The sequence below is a fragment of the Astyanax mexicanus genome, chromosome 5, assembly GCF_023375975.1.
Source record: "Astyanax mexicanus isolate ESR-SI-001 chromosome 5, AstMex3_surface, whole genome shotgun sequence".
NCBI lineage: Eukaryota > Metazoa > Chordata > Actinopteri > Characiformes > Acestrorhamphidae > Astyanax > Astyanax mexicanus.
This window is the reverse complement of record NC_064412.1, coordinates 48,205,274-48,230,233: the sequence shown is the minus strand read 5'-3', so window position 1 is coordinate 48,230,233 and position 24,960 is coordinate 48,205,274. Positions and strand designations below refer to the sequence as shown.

Genomic DNA, 24,960 nt, shown 5'->3' with positions numbered 1-24,960 from the left:
AAGTATAACTGTTAGACGGAAAAACTGTGGATTAATTTGTAACTGAGCTATTTAATGTGTAAATAGTGGAATTAGGATTGTAAAGCTTTGTTACTAATTCAGATTTGTTTTGTCCCCAGGGATGAACACGATTTACGGTCGGGGAAGAGAATCCTGGCTGTGACTGGCTGTTTTTTCCTTTACATTTAATAAAGTTTTCTCTCTTTACATTATTTATTTTGCTTGTTGTCTTTTTATTGTCACTATGTTTATTATAATATCACATCTGAAGTAGTGGGTATGGATACATTTTACACTTTTATTTGCAAATAAATGAGAAATGTATAAAACGTGTTATATTTTTGTTTTATGTAATTAAAAGTACAGTATATGTAGTCTATACAGCGTTGGTGAAAACGATGGCTTCTGAAGCCATATATAAATTCTGAAACCACATTATTTTTTACCCACACATAAACATTTGAGTAAAGTTGCCCATTCCAGACCTGTACAGAGATGCAATTGCAGTGTTGCAATTAACTAAGCTACATTAAATGATATTTAAAAAAGAATCTAACTGTCGTGTTAGGTCTATATAATATAAACACTAATATTTTAATAATGGAAGTTTCAGTGTTTTTTGTATAATTACACCATTTTATATTCAAACTACAATTTTTTACAATATTGTAACTGAAATTTCCCTAAATAAATAGATTTTGAATCGTATTGTGTGCAGCATGTAGTTTTGCACTGTCCTATTAAAAAAATGCATGGGTGACAATATGTGGTCTCAAAGGCAGCATATGCTGCTGTAAGATCTATAAACTGTACTTCTGCATTAATGCTGCATTACAGACGTGTACTGACACCATACTCCCATACCATGACAGAACCTGGCTTTTAAACTTGTTCCTGATAACAGTCTGGATGGTGCTTTTCATGTTTGGTCCAGAGGACACACCATCCATCTCCTGTACAAAAGATCTGGAATACTGTGTGATGGTTTATTATACCAGATCCCAAGTCCAGTGAAGAAGTGGGCAGAGCTTCTCACTTGTCTAGATATTTATATGAAGTCACTTTTTTCACTTTTTTGGCAGGAATGCTCTCTCTCTCCTTGAATCCATCTATCTTTCTGATTTATTGTTTCAGGGTTATTCCCGCTGCCAGCACTAACTGTTTTTTTGTAAATAATAATATAATACAGGAAATTTACAGGAAAATACTAATATGGGGGGATGGCAGGAAGGAGGGGTAAAATATGGTAGTTTTCCGGCCAAAACAGGTATGAGCAGATCTGAAATGCAGGAATGGATGTATAATTGGTTAATACTGTCTGCAATCAAATAAAAGTCAAAGGTAATAAAAGAAACATTGTTTCAATTGCATTTTTGATTTTATAGTTGTATAGTCAGTCAACAATGCTGTTAATACAAAGTTGTTTTTAACTAAATTAAAAATAGCTGATATGAGATTGATAAACTTTAAATATACTTTATTTACTTGATGTCTACAGTATATTTTTGATACATGTATTTGTAAAAGCTTAATCTATTATCTGAAAGTAAATAAGGAAGGAAATTGGCTTCTTTTAAATCTTTTACATTCATTCACTGGAAGGTCTACCTGCAGCTCTGCTTTACAAACTGAAACTCAGCATTCCTGAACGTATCAGCGTCTGTAATCAACTTTTCCTGGTTAACCTGTGATTGACTGAATCTGGGCCGCAGTGACAGGGAATTTCTCTAGTAGTCTTGAAACATGTTTCCGGCTCTTGGTAAACACACTTCAGATATGCGTATTGTCGATGGCCTCTAGCAGATACCACATAAACCGGCTGCGCTGCTCACGTACACAAACAGCGCTATATTAACTACACTTCACTGGAATTTATTTCACACTGTTTTTCTGCAGAAATTCCTGCTGCACATGCTCTTTGTTACAATCGTTTGGCTGATTTTTTTTGTCTATAAAAGCTGTTATTGTTAAGACATCTTTCTACATGTCAATCATTATACCATGATTATAGGGGTTAAAGGATCACCAGCAGTGTAAAGTCACCCTCAGGAACTGAATCTCAGCTGACTGCTGTAATTGCTGTGGTGGACTCTGTGGTGAAAAGCAAGGGCAAAAAAAACAAAAACAAAAGAGCACCAACTACCCAGCTAATAGAGAAAGTTATATAAATGTTAAGTAACGTCTTACAAAGGTTGCAGGAGGGATATCCTGTAACGTTACAGTAATGTACATAATGTTTCAGGAACGTTCTGAAAAACATGTGGCATAATAATGGTTTGCATTACAAAGTTATTAGAACCTTTCTCACATATTGTTCCAAGCTTAGCAAATATGTGTGTTACCAAAACATTAGAAGCAACATTACCAGAATATTTAAAAACATTAAAGAAAAAGGTTCTAAGAACATCCAGAAAAATGTATTTATTAAATGTTATAAGATTGTTAACTGCAACATCCAGAAAACATTCTACTAACCAAAAAAGCATTACATGCTAAACATACATATAACATTCTCTTTTATTTGGCATTGATGATAAAATAGTCTTAATCCTTAAAATTAAATTTACAGCACTGAATTTAATCCACTATTCTTTATACCTGTACGACTGAGAACCCTAACAATATGGCCTCTCATTTTCTCTTTACGAAGGACACCTTTTGGGCACTCTCTAGTGTAGGGGTGGCATAGAGGCTACTTCATAATGGCAACCTTTACTACTAGACCAGGGGTCAGCAATTAAGTTTGGCCGCGGGCCGGATATTTTCCAAGCCATTACTTGGTGGGCCACAAATTTTTTTTTTTTGAAAATGAAGTGTAATGTGATGGAGTGCTACAGACTGGTAGCTCTTCAGCCCAGAGGATTGTTGAACCCAATTGCAGAACAGTTGATCTCAAAGCAGGTAAACCCAAGAAGAAAGAAAGAAAGAAAGAAAAAAAAATGAACACATCACTCCTCACGCGGGATAGAACTCGTGTCGTCAGGGTCACGGGCCAATACACTATCACTGCCCCGGCTAGTTGGGACACAGTCTGGAAAAAAACGAGCTTATAAAGAGATATGGAGTCCAAGAATGGGCAGAAACTAAAGTTAAAGGGCACTCATAGATGACACTCATTAAGACAAATTACCAAAATGTCTTAATCTAAAAGGAAAATCATCATAATTTATATAAGTAAGAAGGAGCACTTGATCACTTTTTCCTTTAAAAGAATGGCAGCTAATTGGGCATTCTGGTCTCTTTTTGCCAAAGACCATTTAGCCAAACACTCTGGGAGCGTGTCTGTCTGTCTGTTTGTCTATGCATTTATTTAAATGAGGAATTTACCAGTTTTCATTTAGACAGCAGTGTTTTTATCTGTTTTTTTTTCCACAGTCTGATTAATGTTAATTGTAAATATAAGTAAACTCCACGTGATTGAAAGTCAGAAATCAGATCTCTGAAAGGGTAAAGTTCCTGTATGAGCTCATGATTTTACCAGAAGGCTTTTGAGTGATTCCTGGGAAAGATTTGAAAATGTTTACACAAAGTAATCTAAGCGGACTTGGGCTTTGATGTTGTTATTTTTTGTAATGTAAATACATTTTAAGTAAATACATCATGTAGGAGAGTATTTAGACAATGTTATGTTAAATCAAGCACAGAAAATTACAACTTAATATTTTGCATTAATAATATTAAAAGTACCTTTTAAGTTCTTGACCTTGAAAGATTTTTTTATATGAACCCTTGTAAACATTCCAGCTCTAGACCGGCTTTCACTGATAGCGGGTTACAGATGGTCTAAGATGGACTAAGCTGTTGATTAAGCTTAGTTAAAGTTTGTCAAAATTCTATAAAATGACTTTTTTATTCTTTTGATATATTATATTTATCATATTTATAATTCTTCAGACTACACAGAAATCCTATTTTCCAGCTAAATCACATTATATTCAATTGCATGCATTTTCCCACCCCGTTATGATTTGCTGTTTGATTAAAAAGTGGTTGATCTAGAGCTGCACACTGACTTGTTTAAGATAACTGTTCTTGTTCTGTTTCAAAAACACATTTTGATTTACTAAAATTATTGTAATTAAAGTGATATTTTACTGTGAAAGGATGGACTAAAAGATTTACCTCTTTCAGCTAAGTATTTAAACAATATGAGAAATATGAATTGACATTAATAATACTTAATAATAATATTTTCATTCCATAGGTGGTTAAAATAATAATAAAATTACATATTATTCTGTACGAAAAATAAAATAGAAAGTAAAATAATACAGAAAGTCTGTGGTACCTATTATCATATTATATAATATACTTTAAAAAAATATTATATACCTATTATGAACTTAATAAATCAATTTGTATGTTCCAAGTAAAAAGAAGAAATTAAAACTATGTAAACGTGGTAAGACCCGTCAGGCTGGGTTGTGCTGCCCTCTAAAGGTAGGTTACTGTACTGCACATTACCTACACTTAAAATAAACATAGACTATGTGAAAATGACAAGAATGTGGACAAATTAGAAATCTACAATTTTATTTTAAAAAATACTGTGGCTTTTTGCAGGTCATATTGATCTGAATAATTATATCACATGTGGGTTTTGTGTGATTTTATTCCAAAAGGTTTTAGGTCATTTGTATTTGGGTTTACAATATAATTTAGCATATATTAATATATTAAGTATTAATTTACTTTAAATTAATTTAAACACTTTTCACACATAATCTCTGTGTTTTATTTTACTCATATAACAACCACACTTTAATTCTAAAATAAAAAATAAAAAAATATTCTGAACAAAAACAGTTCGTTTACTTTTTATTGAATATATAGCTTATTAATAATCTAAATAATAATAATAATAATAATAATAATAATAATAATAATAATAATAATAATAATAATAATAATAATAATAAGGCAATTAGGCTGGTTTGTGCTGCCCTCTAACGGCAAGTTATTGCACTGCACTTTAAATCTACACCTAAAATATACACTTTGTCCTAAAGAAAACATACCGGAAAATTACAAGAACGTTGAACCGGTGTGGTTATCTGTAACGTGACCTATTCTTTTATTTTGCGGTTCGCAGAAAAACGTTGGGCTCGTCCGGGATTTGAACCCGGGACCTCTCGCACCCAAAGCGAGAATCATACCCCTAGACCAACGAGCCACATGCAAAAAGGCGCTACACTGGAAAGATTATAAGAAGTATAGAAAAGATTAGATAGTTTGCGTTACGTATACTAAAATGGATTTCTTCGGAATATTGTACCTAAAATATTGCGTAAATAAATTACACACGGTATTTTATATAACAGCAGGTATTTTCAAAGCTCTTACACTCTAACCCAGCTATAGAAATAACCTACAGCAGGGGTCGGCAACAGGCGATATGGCCCGCAAGCATTAAACATCTTAATTTCTCATGATTTTCCCATAATGCCAAAACAGGTCCACTACCATTTGAAAGAGTCTGTCCTAGGCTATCACCTCTTCAAGGCAAATTTCACTGTATTGTTTATTTTATATTAATTTATTTTATGTTTTATTCAAGCTTAAAATAAAAATTCTCATTATTTTCCCAAAATGCCAAAATAGGTCCACTACCATTAGAGTCTGTCCTAGGCTATGATTCCTGCAAATTTGGGCACATTTTACTGTTTTGTTTATTTTATATTATTTTTTTTATTCATGCTTAAAATTAAATTTCTTATGATTTTCCCATAATGCCAAAACAGACAACCGGTAGCAACGCAGTTTCCGCCTTCTTTTGACAGATCTGTTAAGGTGATTGGCTGCAGTAAAAAATGATGGATACATGCTCCGCCGTTTAGCCACGCCCACTGGGGCTCCGGTCTGCAGCATTACATAGATGGCCCCTTCTCTGTGTTTTTTTTTAGCGTGTTCTCCGCCTGCGAGTCTGTTTACCGTAAAGTCGCGCGTATACGCGCATCTAAATATAAAGCGCGGATGACTTGACTGGGAATTTCCGAAGCGCGGATAGCTTGACTCCGGTCCCGTGAGATTGTTTGAGCTATACTTAATAATAATGAACAAATAAATAAATAAAATGCCTCTCTGATCAGCTTTGCTCACATTTCTCCCCTTTCTCTCTGTCGCGCTGGACGTGACTTTAGTGTCCGCCCGTTTTTGTTTTTACGCGCGTCTCGATTCACAAGCCATACATATTATCTTATTTAACTATGATAGTACATTAAGAATAATATGAATTTAATTTGTATTTTTACAAGTATTTTGTAAATGTATTTAACATATATGTCTTACCATTTGGGTAAATATGAGTTTAGATGGGGTTTATGTGCGCTTGTCTCTTTAATACAATATTTTCAACATGACCTTCAGCTAAATCATAAAACATTGGGCTCGTCCGGGATTTGAACCCGGGACCTCTCGCACCCAAAGCGAGAATCATACCCCTAGACCAACGAGCCACATGCTTAATGCATTTTTTACTGGAGAGATTATAAAAAGTGTAGAAAAGGTCAAGTATATTAAAATGGATTTTCTTCGGAATATTCGGAATATAGTTAAAATATTGTGTACATTATTTACACACTGTATTTTATATAACAGCAGGTATTTCCCAAGCTCTTACACTCTAACCCAGCTATAGAAATAACCTACAGCAGAGGTCGGCAACAGGAGATATGGCCCGCAAGCATTAAACAAATGGGCCGTGAGATTGTTTGAGCTATAATTAATAATAATGAACAAATAAATAAATAAAATGCCTCTCTGACCAGCTTTTGTTTACATTTCTCCCATTTCTCTCTCTAATACAATATTTTCAACATGATCTTCAACTAAATCAAAATATTGGGCTCGTCCGGGATTTGAACCCGGGACCTCTCGCACCCGAAGCGAGAATCATACCCCTAGACCAACGAGCCACGTGGAATACAGCGGATTTCCAGTCTATATGAACCTTATAGTGTTTCCATGGTTTATTTACCATTATTTGTGTCCTCTACTCATGTATTAACAACCTTTCTAATAATATAACGTTATACTGATGATATCTGAATAATGATAATAATACAGTATTAACTAAAACAGCTAGTTACAGCAGCTACAGTTAACTTAACCTACAGTTAACCTAGCTAAGCTAGCAGAACCTACAACATCCATTTAGCTATAGCGTATCTTGGTTAGCAAGCTAGCTAACGTAGATTCATTTACCAACCAATAACCCCTATTTTATCATTACTCCTCTAATACTTAATTAAATAATTAACATTAAATGTAGCTAATGCTAAATGTATAGATTACAGATTAGTATTAGCTATCTTATCTTAGCTAACCAACTAGCTAACCTAGCTTTAGATGACACCGCGGAGCGCTGCTGCCTGCATTAGTTCAGACCTGTGGGTTACATGAACTCTGTTTATATTCATACTCAGCGAATATCTGCAGGTCTGCGCTACTTTATACTCTCTAATAACCGTCGAGCACTCCCTGCAGAGCACGCGCATTCCGCTCGGCAAACGCACACGCACACACACACACATACACACAGACAGACAGACAGACACACACACACACACACTAATGACTGCTGTTTTTGGCGGCTGACTAACTGAACACACTGGACAGAGCGGCTGTGTTCCAATCTGATTACCCCTACCTTTTGTAAATATGTAATGCCTCACGGGTTGAAGCGCCCTTCCCACAGCTTCAATTAAGTTTTGTGTTTTCTGAAAGAGCATATCAATCTGATTAACTGCCAGAATATACAATAAATATACACATGTATATACACACACACATATATACACATACATATATATATATATATATATATATATATATATATATATATATATATATATATATATATATAAATTTGATAAACATTTATATATGTAAAGTGCAGATTACTAAACCTTTTTCTTGTTAGTGATCTGATCCTACCAAGCTCTGTAGGTTATCTTAACAGTTACGTGATTTGATTGTGATTTAATTCGAGAAAGGAACTTGGGTCTTTAGTTTGGAAACTGATTGAGAGACAGCACTAAAGTACAATATTATATAAATTATTACTTTACATCCAATGTGATAAAAAAAATAATCCATATTCAAATAAGACCCCCACCTATATATCAGGTCAGTGCAGTGTTCTTTAGCTATATTGGGACATTGCAGAAGTAACAGTACTACTGTAATGTTTTAACATATTACTTGTACTTTGTTTATTAGTCATCTACAAAAGCAACGCTTACAGTAACGTTACAGTAAAACCTGTACAAAAAATAGTCTGAATAAATTACACTTTTACTAAAAAGCATCTGTTATTACACAATAGAGCGTTTCTTTATTAACTGCACATCACTGAATTACAGAATAATATAATAATGCTTACTGGAAGCATCTGGAAGAGAGAAAAGTTGGTTTTCTCTCTGGTTCCCCACTCGGTCACACATTGTAGTATTTCTACAATAAAATACCCACCATCACACACTGCTGACAGTCCTGCTAAATTTGTTTATTTTCTGAATGACCAGCAGAACCTGAGCTGCATTTGTTTAGCAGGAAGTCCTCACTGATAATAATCTGAACAAATGCTGAATTATTTAATGTAGATTTAATGTTTTAAAACTGAATCAGTGTAAACGTTGGGTGGGTCACTCTGGTTTAGTTTCACACTGGTTTTATTGATTTCCTGGTTAAAATAACTCGTAATAAGCAGAGCTTTTTTTTAGCTGAAGTTTTATTTAAGTTAAACATGATTAAAAAGGAAGAAAACAAGTAAATAATTATTACTACACAAAAATATATTAGCATAATGGAAACATTTATTAAACAGATGGAATGAGGTAAATTAATGGAACTATTATTAAATTAAGGGAATCATTAATCATCATAATGCCAGGAAAACTTTAGTTACTAACTTAAGGGAATCATTTAATTATTAAATACTAAGAAGAAATTATTAAAAGGAGGGAATTATTTATTAAATCAAGGGAATGTTCTATGTTTCTAAATATATTTTGCTCCTTGATATTTAGGAAGCTTCCAACTGAATCAGTAATTCAAATTATTAATTAGTAGTAATTATTATCCACCCAAAAGTTGTAAAAAAAAATGGCAAAGTTAAAAATATCTCCCAAAATGCAGGTGTGTGTGAAAGCCACCAGCAGATCAGCCCTTTCCTCACCCTTGGCCGGGATTCTTGCTCGCTAAGTGTACTAGTTAGGGCACTAGGGCGCGTATTGGGGCGGACCCTCGTGTCCCACACTGCTTTGCGTTTGCTGTATCTTAACTGGAGTTTCAGCTGGAGAAACAATCCCAGCGCTCCCAGCACCAGAAACAGTTACAGTACAGCTAATCACGGATTTACCAGTAAGTCTTTCTCTTCTGTATCAGGCTTTACTCTCACTCTCCTGACCCTGTAATCACAAAACCTCCTACAGCGTTTAAGTCCTGAAACTTGGGGCAGTTGTTAGCTTAGCTAATGCTAATTAACAGGTAACGTAACAGATAAACTCCCTTCACAGTAAAGAACAATCAAAAAAGTTCGTTTTTTGTTGAATTAGCTAAATGTTTTTATGTTAATGACGGAAAAACAACATTTAAACAACCTTTATTTAACATTTGTTAAGGAGCTTGCATTCTGACATTGAATCAACGTTTGTTTAAAGGGTTTAAATGTTTGGGCTGAGCTTTTCTGCTCTCAAATTATAATGACCAATATAGTAACTAACAGGATATAAGAATAGATTACAAACAATACATACTTTTTTGCTGTAAGTAAAGTCTAATACAAACAATATACAATATTCAATACCTGTCAAACGTTCTCATTCAGTGTTTCTCTTTATTGAATTTATTTCTACATTGTAAATTCATACTAAAGACATGAAAACAATTAACAGCACATGTAGAATTCTGTATTAAACAGTAAAAATGATGATTTGCGAGCCTAAAGGAAATACAATTATTGAGTGATTTTCTCTGTTCACATGTGACAAAAAATACCAGATTTGAGCCACTTTTACCTGCTGTGTGAACATAGCCATTATGACCTGATTATCACTCTTGTTTTTAATGTTTGTAGCTGAAGTGAACTGCTGTCATGTGGGATCAGTCAATAAATCGCTGAAAGTGATGGATGCTTTTCTGGGAGCTCTCCAGGATCAGGATGTCAGGTAACTGTAACAGAGCTTTAAATAACAAGTGATTTCAAGGATTTCTAGTAGTTAGGCAATATAATGTCCCAGAAATAATTGCGGAAAAAGTGCCAAATACAAGAATCCAGTTAAGTGTGTTTTCAATTATGAAGAATATGCAAACATTGCAATCTAAATATAACAACATGAAATTAAAACACAGTTTTATATTAATATAGTAAATATAGTGACCTAGGACTGCACAGTGTATCGGTTCAGCATTGTCATCGCAATGTGGGTATATGCAATAGTTTCATCGCAGGATATTCAATGTAATATAAGGCAAATAACTTTTTTAAATTAATTTTGCCATATGGAACATAGGGAGAATTTTTAGTTTTTATTTAGCATGAAATGCACTAAATTGCCAAAAGTATCTGCTCATTTGCGTTGCTGTGTTTTGTGATGTGAGGCTTGGATAGAGCTGCTCGGCCATAAAAAACTCTAATCTGAAGCTACATGAAGTTTGGGGGTGTGTAGTGATGAACTCTGCTGAAGCTATATGGAGTTTGGAGGTGTGTAGTGATGAACTCTGAAGCTACATGAAGTTTGGAGGTGTGTAGTGATGAACTCTGCTGAAGCTAAATGAAGTTTGGAGGTGTGTAGTGATGTAGTGACTCTGCAGAAAGTTGGTGACAGTTGGAGTCAGTAGCTGTCGTTTCCAGATGGTTCCACTGTGTTATAATATCACTGACAGTTGGCTGTGGAATATTTAGTTTTGAGGATGTTTCACGACCTATGAGCGACAGGCAAATATCCTTCATTTTACTTTAGTCTTGCCTATATGGAGTGCAAAATTGATATCATGGCTAATAAAAAAATTGGATCATTGAATTCTGTTAAAAGCTGGTGAATCCAGTATTTTTGAATATTGCAATATTTTGGCCCGTATTGTGCGGCCCTAGAGCGGACCTACTGGTTAATTCATTTTAATGGCTCTTCTTACTAAGTAAACAAAATATGTAACGTTGAGGCTATGTCTGTGTATTTCACAATAAGTAATGATAATTATGACAGGCCTATTACTGCTCTACTGGCAGATCATCACTTATATTTCTTATGTTCATCAATGTTTATTTGTTTTTTTCTTTCACAGCTCTGTCCTGACGTCCTGTGAGCCGGAGCTGCAGGAGCTGATGAGACAGATCGATATCATGGTGAATCATAAGCGCAGCGAGTGGGAGGAGGAGGTCCGAACCATGGAGCTGCAGCTCCGGACCGGTCAGGAGGAACTTCAGACAGCCGAAAATCTCCTGGACAAGAGGAACTCTGAGGTACTGGGCAGTATATTGTAAATATTTGAATAGATATAGATTTAAAAAATGTGATTTGATTGTGATTTAATTTAAGAAAGGAGCTTGGTACTTTGGTATGGAAACTAATTGAAAGATGACAAAGCGTTCCAGGAGACAACACTAGAGTACAGTGTTATATAAATTATCACTGTACATTCATTGTGATAATCACACCCATATTCAAATCAGGAAACTCCGCCCACATATTCCTCAGATCAGTGCAGTTTGCAATACAATTGTTACAATAAAACCTGTACACGCAATTTTCTGAATAAATCGCACTTTACAGCATTAAGGGTGCTTTACTTTAAATTGCCAATAAATTTTAAATGTTATGAGCATTTGTATTTGCATTTATAGCTTTAACCACGTTGTATATCATATTACCTGAATCTTAAAGCTTATGGTAAATCTGTCTTAAAATATTCTAGTTAAAATGCAATGCTCTCTCTGTGTGGGTACAGTAGATGGCGCTTTCTCCCCTTTGCTCTCCCATTGTGATGCTAGTCAGCACAAGTGTCTGTTAGCTGATGTATCAGAGTTGGGCATCCGGGACTTTCCTCCGAGGTGTGCTGTGATGCTGCCTCATTATGCTGTCTTCATTGTTGGAAGCTGGAAAAAAAGGTATAATTCCACATGTATTAGAGAAGGCATGCACTTGTCTTTACCCTCCTAGATTTGGGAGCATCACAAGAAATTGTGCGAGTCCTAGTGAGTGATTGTTTGCTTAGATAAATTGAGGTTTTGAGGACAATTGTGCAAAATAAATATATATATACCTTCAGAATCAAGACCTACGAACTCTATGCCACTTAAAAATAAATTACATAACATATAGTTGCTCAGATCTTGAAGGTAAATAGTTGGTTCAGTAAAGCAGAGCGTCTCCCAGAATGCACTTTGGCCTGATGCTTTGCTCCACTCTGGCAGATGCTCATGGTGAAACAGGCTGTTGTCTCTTTGCTGGAGCTGCAGGACTCTGGCTTTCGAAAGCTGAGTCTGGTAGTGGAGAGAGGGTTACTGCAGGTGAATCTGCACAGTGCTTGAATGTTGGGCAGAACACTTACCTTCTGCATGCTCAGCCAGCTTTCATCTGCTGCAGTGAGAAGATTTTATTCTGATGCTGATCTGCATCTGTGTTCCTGATAACAGCATGGTGGAAACGTAATTATTTTTTAAGTGCTAGAATTTCAGTATACATATCTCTGGAATAGAGTTTGTGAGTGTTTTTGAATACTAAACCATTAGTATATAAAGATGTTAAAGTATATCATCAGGCATATCATTATTGTGTACAGAACAGCATGTTATAATGGTATAAATGGCTGCTTTCACATAGAAGGTAATAGTGATCAAAATCTGATCTTTTCTCATATGTGTCAAAGGTGTGTTGTTTCTGTGGCTGTGTAAACAGCAAAAACACAGTGAACCTGAAATTTTCTGTTCCGATTTGGGCTAGGTCAATATATGGTATTGAAATCGGATACAAATTCAATTCTGAATTCTGGCCTGAATGGCCAGATCATTATTCATTATTCATTCAACTTTTATGTCAAACAAAAGGAAAAAAGACCTGCTGTGTGATGGTAACGTTTTATCTTTTTGTGAATGGTAATTGGACTCCATTCTTTCATTCAGTGAAGATTATATGGATAAAAGTATTGGGTTACACCTTCTAGTCATGCAGTCTGACTTTACAGACACTAGCAAATGAATGGTTGTTTTAACAAATCAGTTGGTGTTTTTTATTTCCTCCTATATATTTCAGCATTATTCCATGTTAAGGAATATTGCTTTAGTGTGGAATGTCTTAAAGCTTGTGTATGCGTCCAAATACAAGTTACTTGATGTAGTGCAAAGAAACTAATACTATGTAATGAAAAGTTGCATGAAAATTGTTGCATTGTTCTCTTTTTCGTTTCTGTCTTCTGTAATTGTCTTCTGTCTATAACTCTCTGTGTGTCCGTCAGGTACGAGTTTTGGCGAAACAGCTGGAAGAGATGCAGGCTGGGAAAAAGGATCTGGTGATAAAGTATGAAGGGCAGTTAAAACACGTAAAAGAGGAGGTAAGTTATGCAAAATATTTGTTTGAATAACTGACTAATTCTTACCAGGATTAACCAATGACTCAAACACTTCAAATACTCAAACACAGTCTTTCAAATTTCTTTTCTAGTTGTCGAAGCTCCAGCGCAGTTATGAGAAGCTTCAGCGCAAGCAGCTGAAGGAGGCGAGAGAAGGAGCTCGGAGTCGAGAGGAGGACAAGAGTGAGGCCACGCGCCTGAACAGCAAACTGGAGGTAATTTATTGAGCTTTCTCATGACAGGAAAGAGAACAGTACTATGATCACTGTTGCTTTTTTCCAGTTTGACACCGACCTGTTCACTTCACCTAAAGGTTTTAGCCACATGTATTTACACTGGGAAGTGAAGCGTGTCTCCACTATGTCCGACTGAATTCCATTTGCAGTGTGGGGCAGAATATATGTAATTTTACTTGTTTATTTGGTCAATATTTGTTGGCTAGGCATGCGCTATGATATCAAAATGATTTCGTATCGCATATGGCCAATTGCTGACATATTTACTGTATGCTGTGCTACTTTACAATCTATTTATTTGATTCAAACGGATTTTAAACCAATTTTAGTTATTTTTATTTGTTTTTTTGTTGTAGCAGGGTGTCTAGTCTCCTTGTAAGTTACCGTATTTTATAAGGCGCACTATTAATTAACGTCTATTTTCATACTATTTTCATCTTCTAATTCAGCAGGTCTTGCTGCTGGGTGGTGGTGGGGGGGGGTAGCTAACTAAGTTAAGTAAAGCTAAACTAAGTAAACAAAACTGTAATAAAAAGTCAAACGAGCACTGAATCTTCAAAGATTTCTCTCTTGTAAACTGTTTATTTGGGGAAGTAAAGTGTTTCCGTTTATTTACAGTAAGCTTAGATTCCCGAATTTCTACAGCACTGAGGCTGGAGCATTAGCATTATCGGCTAACCATTAGTGGCTTATGCTAATGCTGCTCTAGCAGTGCTAGCCGAGGTTAGGAACAGGCTACAGGCCAATTATACTCACCTTTGAATGGCAAAAGAGCTTGCACTTTTGCACGGTTAGCCACTGATGCTAATGCTATTCCAGCCTGGGTGCTGGAAAACTAAACTGAAACTGCTTTGTAATGCTGTACTTCAGCGGAGTGGCTTTACTGCTCCTTAATACCTAATTGGTAAAATTCATACATAAAGTGCACCGGATTATAAGACGCACTGACTATTTTTGGGAAAATTAAAGGATTTTAAGTGTGCCTTAGTGCGAAAAATACGGTATGAATGTGTATATCAGTATCATGAGCCTAGAATTCCCTTATTAGTGCAGCCCTATTCGCAGTAAACATAGATTAAGTAGTTTCTGATAAGATTAAAATTAGACTTACTGTATACATTGTCAGGAAGTTTTCTATTCTCCATAAACGTTATTTTACCTGCTTTATGTTTGTACAGGAGTTCTGTTTGCGCTCGGCTGAATGGGAGCAGCAGAGGCTACAGTATCAAAGACAGGTGGCATCATTAGAGGCTCAGAGGAAGAGCCTGGCAGAGCAGTACACGTTAATACAGGTGAATTTATATTAAATATACTTTAATTAAGCATTAAAATATTGTTACTCTCCTCATATTTAAATGTAAAATAGATATTTGTACAGTACACTTTAAAACAAATATTTCAAATACACCCTTGATAGCTCTTGAATAGCTTTCACGTCAGTTGTCAGGATGGGGGGGAATTGTGGTCTGAGTGAATTTATGCATGACCTCATTGGTATCAGACAAGATAAATTTATTGTGTCTGTAACTGCTGATCTGAGATTACTTAGAATGGTGCAACCAAGAAGGAAAAGACATCCACTTAGCCACAGTTCTGCAGATTGAAATTTTTATTAAGAGAATGGTCAGACTGGTTGGAACTTACAAAGAAACTACAGTAGCTCACATAACCACTTTGTACATGGACAGCAGAAAAACACCTCCAACCTTGAACAGAAGACCACGCTGGGCACTGTCTCTGACAGGCATAAAAAAAGACTGAAAAACATAGCCTGGATTAATGAACCTGTATTTCTGTTAAGAAAATGTCAGAAAAGTAATTTTTGCTGCCTTAATAATTAATAAACCATGTTTTCTATTAATTAATAGCTGTAATGTGTTCCTTTGAAGTACAGAAACCTACCTGTCCTGCATATAGGTTTTATGAACATTTTCTAAACTTGCAAAAAAAAAATTTATTGCGGTCACTTTTGCCTCGGCAGCGCCCTCTCAGGTTCAACTGTGCTGTGGGTAAATATGTTTCCCTGTAGTTTGGTACACAGACACTCATAATATGCAAATCAGTCAATCAATTATACAATCAATCAGCCCCTAAACCCATAAATCACCCAGTGCCCCTCCCAAATTACTTCTCCCATTTTTTAGCATTTTTCAAATTTGAGCTGATGGTGGAATCATCTAAAATCAGGGGGTTTAGTTACACTTAAAGGCAAACTTGGAAAGAATGAGGATAAGAATAGGCTTTTCCCCACAATGTATTCGGTCTTTAAACCAGAGTACTAACTAGGTCTGCATCACCCATATAGGACTGTACAACAGAACACAAAATTACTTATCTATAAAATTATTAATTGTTTGTTTTTATTAGATTTTACACTTTTACACAAATTTAAATATGAATTAATCCCACATTTCTATGATACCTGAAAGTCTAATGTATTCATTCCCAGTCGCAGGGCACAGGCCGGCTGCAGGAGCAGGGGGAAGTGCAGCGTTTGCGTGCTCAGCTGCAGCGGGCGCAGGACTCTCTGCATGCACAGGAGCTGGAGCTGGAGAGGCTTCGACTGCTGCAGGAGGAGCTGGGAGACTCGCATCGGGAACAGCAGGTCAGCTGCAGCCTTGCAGCTAACGCTCCAGCACAGGTAGAGCCAGGCGCACAGGGACGGGGTGAGGCAGGGAGTGAGACAGGGTGGTAGCCAGAGAGTGAGATGGATGGCATAACTGATGCTAGATATTAATTTATTTACTTATTTATAGATATTTAGCCACTGCTGATAACAGTTCTGATATTGGTGCATCCTAAGGTAATAAACAGTAGTAGATAATACACTGTATGGACAAACGTATTGAGACATCTTTGTGATATATCATATTATTTCAATCATATCTTATTGATAAGTGGCATCAAATTTGGATATTTTTATTAAAACATACGTGCTCTTGGGGCGCCGAGTGGTCCAGCGGTCTAATGCGCTGCCACTATGAGAGGGAGGTTGCAGGTTCAAACCCCCGCTCATGCAGCTTCGCCATCAAGCTGCCAGCGCTCAGAGGGAGCACAGTTTACCTTGCTCCCTCTGGGTGGGTAGATGGCGCCCTCTCCCCACATCACTCCTGTAGTGATGTCTGCAGCACAGGGCGTCTGTGAGCTGATGTACCGGAGCCAAGTCCCTGCACTTTCCTTGGAGCGCGCTGGCTGCTCGAAAAGAAGTGGTGGCTGACTTCACCCTCCTGGTGTGTTGGGGCATCACTAATGATAGTGGGAGTCCTAGTGAGTGGGTTGGATAATTGGCCGTGTAAATTGGGGAGAAAAAGGGAAAAATTAGAAATAAAAATATATATAAAAAAAAAAAAAACATATGTGCTCTTAAAATAGGTGCCCCCATTTAGACATACTAAAGTTACTGCTTTATTACTTCACATGGTGGCGCTAATAAACAGAATAGAATAAAGGGTATATAGGGTATGTTATATATAATATTGGAGAAGTATATCTACTTGTAAACAAACATGCAAGAAAATACAAGCGATAATACTGAGCCAAACAAAAATATTGTAGTATTGTATATTGTGCAATATTATGTGTCCATAAATTGTACAATCGGTTAAGAATGTGATGTATAGTGTATGTAATCTGCAGTGCTGCTTAGGACATATTGCTTGCTTGCTTCCTTTGCTGGCTTATGTAATTTAAGTTTTTTGTAATAAATAAATAAATTTGCTGAACAGTTGCATTAAACAGATGGAGAATATTCTGTGTTTATCTGTGATTTGTAGGTTCTGAGTGAGGAGCGGGACGAGCTGAGAGCCACTCTTGATGCTCAGGATCAGTTTGTGAGGAGTTCAGGGCTCCAGCAGCAGCAGCTCCGCAGTGAAGTGGCCCAACTCAACCAGACCCTGCAGACCAAAGAACATGTAATCAGGTATATATCCTCTTTTTTATAGTAAAAATGTATTCCTCGTTAGTCACATGATTGTTTCCTATTTTAGTTTCTTCAGTAAAATGTTTTTTTTTTTTCATTTTAGGCCAGATAATTTTGGTTGATAACTATTCAATGAATGCCTTTCTCCTACAGGACCTAGTACAGTGTGAATTGAAGCTGCTATATATGATACTCTCTCCCCTCAGTGCTCCTTCCTACATTCCGCTCGCAAAACTCTTTCGTGTTGTGGCTTAGCGAACTGTTGCTACAATTGATGCTCTTTAGAAAAAAAACTTTCTTTATTATCTACCAGTATTAAAAACATTTGCAAATGGGACAAAACAATACTGGCCTCATTTTGTGGAACAGCATCTATGAGGTGGAAAGTTTTTTCACTAAACTGTTTCACAAAAAGAACATTGTATTGAAAATGAATACAGCACCTTGAATTGGCTTACTACTGCATAAGCCTTTACTAAAGAAGGAAATCTGTTGTATTTCTTTTGTTTGTGTTTTTTTGCAGGTCACTAGAGGAGTGCCTGGCCTCTCGGAACGCCGCTCCAGGTCTGGCGTCTCTCAGGCAGGAGCTGGAGAAGGTCACCAGCAAGCTTCACTGTTCTCAGACCTGCGAGAAACACCTGAAAACCGAGTTAACTCGACTCAGAGAGAAGTAAATGTTTCTTTATGTCAGATTATTTCAGTCAGTTTCAGTCAGATCAGCTACATTAATCTATGGTAGGGGTGTGACATATTGTATCGTACACGATAATATCGTAAAAAAAAATTAAATATCGTAAATGGTATTATACCCTAAAATATCGTGCCATATTACCCATCCCATTTCCCATTATATATCTACTAGAGACAGTTTATATCTGTCCAGTATCATTTATTTGACTTTAATCCTGGATATATGGAGATATTTGGAGTGCATTATTATTATTATCATGACATTCTGGATCATTGACTTCTGTTACAAATCTGATAAAATTATTAATGTCTCACTTAGGGGTGTGCAGTATTATATTGTATGTAATCAAAAAAAATAATCTTGCAGTGTATAGTGTATTTTTGAAAAAGTGTTTAGTATCGTTATCGCAAAAATACCATAAAATATTGTGATATTATTTTAGGGCCATATCGCCCACTCCTAATCTATGGTTATTAAATCTTAATGCTATTATTATTAATGCTATTTTTTATGTTTCTGGCCAGGCTTGAGAGCATGAGGAAACATAAAGGAGAGATGAGTAAGAGAGAGCAGGAGTGCCGGCAGCTAAAGGAGGAACACACTCGAGCTACAGTTGAAGTCAAGCGGGTAATGAGACTAAATATTCTGCTTATGCGTTGGATGTAGGCTACCAGTCAAACGTTTGGGGACACACTTTCATTTAGTGTTATTATTTTTTTTTTGCTTCATTAATCAGTTTATGAAGGAACACAGAGAATAATGTAGTAATGTCAAAGTGTTAAACAAACCAAAATACTCTGTAAAGCATTTAGGTGCTCTTATCTGGGGAACTGTTAATTTGAGGTTTCTGAGGCTGGTAACTCTGATGAACTTATCCTGTACAACAGAGGGAAATCTTGGTCTTCCTCTCCTGGGGCAGTCCTGATGAGAGCCAGTTTCATCATGTTCTTGATTGTCTTTGCGACTGCACTCGAGGATATTTTTTAAAGTTTTTGAAAATTTTCGGATTAACTGACCTTCATTACTTAAAGTATTTTTTTTTCTTTTCTAAATTCAAACAATTTACTCTTTATTAGGCACAGCTGTTAGCTGAAAGCCATTCCAGTTGATTACTTCTTAAAACTGACTGAGAAATTGCCATGATGTGCCAAACTGTCATCTACGCGAAAGGAGCCTCTTGCTTAGAATTAGTCTGCACCGTAGAAAGTTTTTAGATAATGATAAAGGACTTTATTTATGGTGTGTGCAACTTGTGACTGGTACTGTATATGTACAGAGCTTTATAAATGTGTGTGTTTGTGCGTAGCTGAGGGAGGAGCTCCAGAGGGCGGAGCAGACTCGTTGTGGTGAGGTTGAGGGGATGAGGAAGGAGGTGTCTCAACTAACGAACGAGCTCCATCAGCGTGACATCACCATCGCCACGCTCAGTGGCTCTGCCTCCAGCGTTGAGCGGCAGCTGCGGGTAGAAGTGGAGCGAGCCGAGCGCAGAGCAGCAGAACTCAAGGTCCATGGAATTCCAAGCATAGAATAATTTCAAGCAGTTTGAAGTAAATTTAAAGTAAAATCTGAATGCAGTGCATTTTGCTGTCTCTGCTGTGTTCTATAATGTGAGTATTTTTTTTTTGAGCTGTAAACATGTTATTAATGATCATTATCCACAAATTGCAGAACAACGTTATGGGTTTGGGTTAGGGGTCAAGGTATTAGTCCATATTTCAGGCTAATTCTGATTAAGCTAAACTAATGTGAACACATGCAGAGACACGCAGACTTGCTGTGTGATGTCAGCGTTGTAATATAACTCTGTTTTATCCATCCACATGGCTCCACTGGCTGCAGAGTTTACTAAAATCTCCACCTTAAAAGGTGTTTTCGAAAAGTTAATTTGTCATTTACCTAAAATGCCGCTTTTTGGTGGACAACAAACCAAAACTATCTTTTTGAAAATATGTGGTTTCATGTGGACCTGAATACTGAATTCATTAGAAGGGGTTTACATAAACTTTTGGACAAATAGTTTCATTAAGTAAATTACTGCGCTGTTTGCAGAATAGTAGATAAAATCTCTTGTCTTGCTTTTGCAGGTGACGCAGGTTCAGCTCGAAACCCTGAAAATTGAGAATCAGCACCTAAACGACCTTCTGGAGAGGGTTGAGTCTCGCTCCCCAAAGGTGCATAAATATATTTTGTGAACATTAAAATCTTATATTATATAGGTTCATAACGTCAACAATAAAATAAATAAATGCTTAAAATGTAATGAATCTATATAATGAGTTTCATCTTTAGAATTACTAAAATAAATGAACTTTTCAATGATATTCAAATTTTTGTGACCTGTATACATGTTACATTTCCTTTTAAATCGTTTTAGTATTATTATTTTGCCATTAAATATTATATCATTATTTAAATATTGCATTTTTACTGAGCCTTTTTTAATAATTTTTATTCTTCTCTCTCTCTCAGAGGGCTGATGGGGAGTTGGCGAGTCTGCGGGACAGTTACGTGTCGTCTCTCAGCACTCTGGAGCAGGAGAACCAGCAGTTGAGGCAGGAGCTGGCAGAGCTCCGGGCCCACATGGAAGCCAGCAACCAGACCTGGCAGGACAAATACGAGAGAGCCCTGCTGCAGAGCCAGGGCAAGAGCAGCCACACACACGACAGGTATGCAGCACCTACATGCTTCTAACAGTCACATGGTCAAATTACCTAATCTTCTATCCTGCCTTATTCCCTGAAGTTGAACTTTCATTTCGTTTGTAATGAGTTTTGTAATATTTATAAATAAATCAATAAATAATAATAATAATAACAAACATTACATTAAGATCACATCATTTTCTCTGGTGATTCCTTTTCAAACCACAAGAGGGCACAGGTCATACACTTGCATTTCAATTTAATAGATACAGTACCAGTCAAAAGTTTGGATACCTTCAAATTCAATGTTTTTTTTATTTGTTATTTAATTTATTTTCTACATTGTAGATTAATATTAAAGACATGAAAACTGTTATGGGACACACATGTAACCACATAGTAAACAGTAAAAAAATCCCCTCAATTAAACCTCTTCAACTGAGATGGTGATTTGGGATGAGCTGGAGCTTGAAAAGCAGCAACTATTGTTCAGCACCTCCAGAAACTCCTTCCTTCAAGACTCCTGAGATGAAAATACCGAGAGTAATAACACATTAAATAACACATTAAATCAGAAGGTTTGTAGAGTCTTTTGACTGGTACTGTACATTCTAATGTCCTATGACTTTTGGCATGTCAGTTCCTCCAGCTGTTTTGTATTGCAGATGTGCAGCAGAGTTGCAGGCCATGGAGACCCGCATGCAGGAGAGCACCACTCGCTACGAACAACAGATCCAGACACTCGTCAAACAGCTGGAGACCCTGTCCACATGTTCGGCTCACCTTCCTGATGGTCAATCACAGGAGAGCCGACCGGTCATCTCCCCCACACCCTCTTCCTCCTCTGCCTCCTCCTCTTCCTCCTCTAATAAAGCTCGCAGGATAGCAGCCCTGCTAAGTGCAGCAGCTAATGAAGAGAAAGCAGCAGCCTCAGGCTCTTCTGGAGACCCCTTACCCTTGGTTAGTTCGCAAGTATACAGCCAATGAATATTTTATTCGTACTGTTTGTTAGTAGTTTTCAAAATAAGCAAATACTTACTGCACAGGAACATAAAAGACACAAAAAATGATATACATTTGGAAGAGCCAGCTTCATTTTGGAATGAGGTGCTGTGGACTGATGAATTAAAAATAAAATTTGGTGGTGGTTCCATAATGCTGTGGGGCTGGGTGGTCAGTGCAGGTACTGGGAATCTTGTTAAAGTTGAAGGTCACATGGATTTCAGATATCAGCAGATTCTTGGGAAGAAAGTTGAAGTTAAAGCGCCGTGGCTGGATACTTCAACAAGACCACGACCCTAAATACTAAACACTGCTCAAAATCTACTAAACCGTTCATGCAAAGGAACAAGTACAACATTCTGGATTGATCATCTCAGTCCCCAGACCTGAATATTATTGAAAATCTGTGGTGTGATTTTAAAGCAGGTTGTTTATGCCCAGAAACCATCAAACCTGACTGAACTGGAGATGATTTGTAAAGAAGAATGATCCAAAATACCTTCAACCAGAAGTCAGACTCTCATTTGGAAGCTATAGGAAGCGTTTAGAGGCTGTTATTTCTGCAAAAGGAGGATCTACTAAATATTGATTGTAATTTTTCTGTTGAGGTTCCCAAATTTATGCACCTGCCTCATTTAGTATAAAGAATTATTGAACACTTTCTGTAAATCCTATAAACTTAATTTTGCTTCTCAAATATCACTGTGTTCGTCTGCTATATGGTATATTTAACTGAAATTGATGATCTGAACAACTAATGATTTATAAAGGAAAATCATAAAAATTATCAGGGGTGCCCAAACTTTTTCATACCACTGTAAAATGTCAATGTTTGGTTTTAAAGTGGCTAGACATTAATACGCAGTACTATATGAAACCTGTTGTTTATAAAATGCTTCTCTCTGTTCTGCAGGATCGCTGTGCAGTTTCTCCGGCTGGGTCGGTGGCCACTCGCTTTCTGGAGGAGGAGACGCTACGCTCTCAGGAGCTGCTGCAGAGGCTGGACGCTCATATCCAAAGCATGAGACACGACAATGCCAAAACCGTCCGCAAGTACCTGAGCAAAGACAACAACAACAGCCCTCACAGTGCACACTGACTGATCCTCACAGCGTGCCTTTAAGACTGGTGCTAATGATATGTTTTTATTTGTGTTGTTGAGGTGTTGGTTATGGACATTATGGTTTATATAATAAAAATAATTATTGCCTTAAATAAAGAGACAAGCCAACCCGGATGGGATGTTTGGAGGATTTGGACTGCAGGAGGACTGGTAATTCCGGCGCAGGAAAACACTCCAGCACAGTCTCATCCACGTGCAGAATACCTCTACAGTTATTGCACTAGTGAAGGAGTGACCATGACCCTTCACCCACTACCGCCCCCTGGCATTGGACCTGCATTATTATATGACCTGTGACGATTGTCTTCTTTTATTGTGCCAGCGCTGTGTGCTCTGATTGATGTGTCTTGTTTTTGACTTGAGAAAGAATAGAACTGGTTGCCAAATGCCTTATTTTGGAAGTAGCTGTTTTTGTTGTTCTTGTTTGTTGGTTATCTATGTATGAATGTATTTGTATATGTAGAGTACTAGTCAAAATGTGGACACACCCCTTCTTATTATTTTTTTTATTATTATTTTTATTAACAAAATTATTTTTAACAAAAGAGTCACCTGCCCTAAAGCCAGCTGAGCTGAGTTCTTACTGAATTTGAGCATGTGTTCCTGCATAGTTCTGAAGTCCTCAATATTAACTAACAATGTAGGAAATAATACAAATAAGTAAAACAAATACTAAATAATAAAAAAAGGAAAAGGTGTCCAAAGTGCATAAGTGACTGATTATATTAGGAATGCACAAAATATTCACCAAGCAAATGTATTTCCCCCCCAAAATCAGTCTTTTTAAATAAAAAAGTTAAAATACAAATTGGCTTATACAAAACAATACCTTGTTCCATCATAACTAGTGTAGAATGAGGCAATCTTTGTATATTGACATTTTATTTATACTTTTACTTTTTGCTTAAAATTATTTACTTTTTTTTGATAATTTATTTAAAGTCATATTGTACTTTGTTGGTGTGCCTGCTAGGATGTTAAAATATTCAATAAATATTTTAAAATTGTCGTTTTGTAATTGCTTTTTCTTAAAAAAAAAAAAAAAAAAATACATTTAGGCTATTTAAAGTATACATGGGTGAATAAAATGGCAATATTAATGAAAACCTGGAGAAAAATGTGATTGGTATAACGTATTCAGCCACATGTTTCATTTTGTTACGTTTTGACAGAAACAAAATATTTGGTGCATCCCTAATTCATTTTTATTCGGACATGTCATAAGTCATGGCACAGCATTTCGTAAATTCAGAAATGTTGAATGCCCACACCTCTTGAAGGACGCATCTCGAGGACCATCGAAATGCCATCACTCAAACCACAACCACATTTAGAGGAGTTCAGAGACACATATGATCACATTATTATTTTTGAAGTATGAACCCCAAAGTCTCAATGCGCTGACTGCACACCCACATTAACTGCATCACCACCCTTGACGGAACATACGTCATAACTGCTGTACCACACCATCCACTGTCTGCACGGGTTAGCTGAGCACTCTACAGTAACATGTTAATGGATAAAGGTAATACTCAAGCTGGAGCTCAAGCCAAACTAGTTATCTGGATTTGGGCTGATTGGGGTTCCAAATTATTCCAAAGAAAACAGGAAGACGCTTATCATAACTGGACCTGTCTCCATTCCTGCCTTCAGTGGAAATGTGAGAAACCATCACAAATCTCACAGAATACACATTTAAAGTGACATAGTTAGCTAATATTGCCACATACAGTGTACAGTGTAGGTGGGGGGTTAAAATGGTGACCTGCAGTGTT

The 24,960-nt window shown here is 36.6% G+C and overlaps 1 protein-coding gene and 3 non-coding genes across 5 annotated transcripts; 1 reads left to right on the top strand and 3 right to left on the bottom strand.

Annotated features, from left to right (window-relative positions):
* Positions 1 to 5,101: 5,101 nt before the first annotated feature.
* On the bottom strand, positions 5,102 to 5,173 carry trnap-ugg (transfer RNA proline (anticodon UGG)). The gene has a single exon. It is a non-coding gene; the product is annotated as a tRNA-Pro (tRNA).
* Positions 5,174 to 6,383: 1,210 nt separating this feature from the next.
* Positions 6,384 to 6,455, bottom strand: trnap-ugg (transfer RNA proline (anticodon UGG)). The gene has a single exon. It is a non-coding gene; the product is annotated as a tRNA-Pro (tRNA).
* Positions 6,456 to 6,842: 387 nt separating this feature from the next.
* trnap-cgg (transfer RNA proline (anticodon CGG)) lies at positions 6,843 to 6,914 on the bottom strand. The gene has a single exon. It is a non-coding gene; the product is annotated as a tRNA-Pro (tRNA).
* A 2,344-nt stretch (positions 6,915 to 9,258) lies between these two features.
* cep63 (centrosomal protein 63) lies at positions 9,259 to 23,838 on the top strand. Of its 2 annotated transcripts, none has more exons than XM_022675474.2 (15): positions 9,259 to 9,363; positions 10,079 to 10,169; positions 11,287 to 11,464; positions 13,456 to 13,551; positions 13,662 to 13,784; positions 14,984 to 15,097; positions 16,255 to 16,410; positions 17,579 to 17,724; positions 18,248 to 18,394; positions 18,940 to 19,042; positions 19,722 to 19,919; positions 20,500 to 20,586; positions 20,885 to 21,081; positions 21,723 to 22,017; positions 22,973 to 23,838. In XM_022675474.2, the coding sequence occupies exons 2-15, from the start codon at positions 10,129 to 10,131 to the stop codon at positions 23,156 to 23,158; spliced, it is 2,067 nt and encodes a 688-aa protein (XP_022531195.2). In that variant the 5' UTR covers positions 9,259 to 9,363; positions 10,079 to 10,128; the 3' UTR covers positions 23,159 to 23,838. The 2 variants fall into 2 exon arrangements, with proteins under 2 accessions (XP_022531195.2, XP_022531194.2); XM_022675473.2 differs by having other exon boundaries at positions 16,255 to 16,446.
* Positions 23,839 to 24,960: the final 1,122 nt, after the last annotated feature.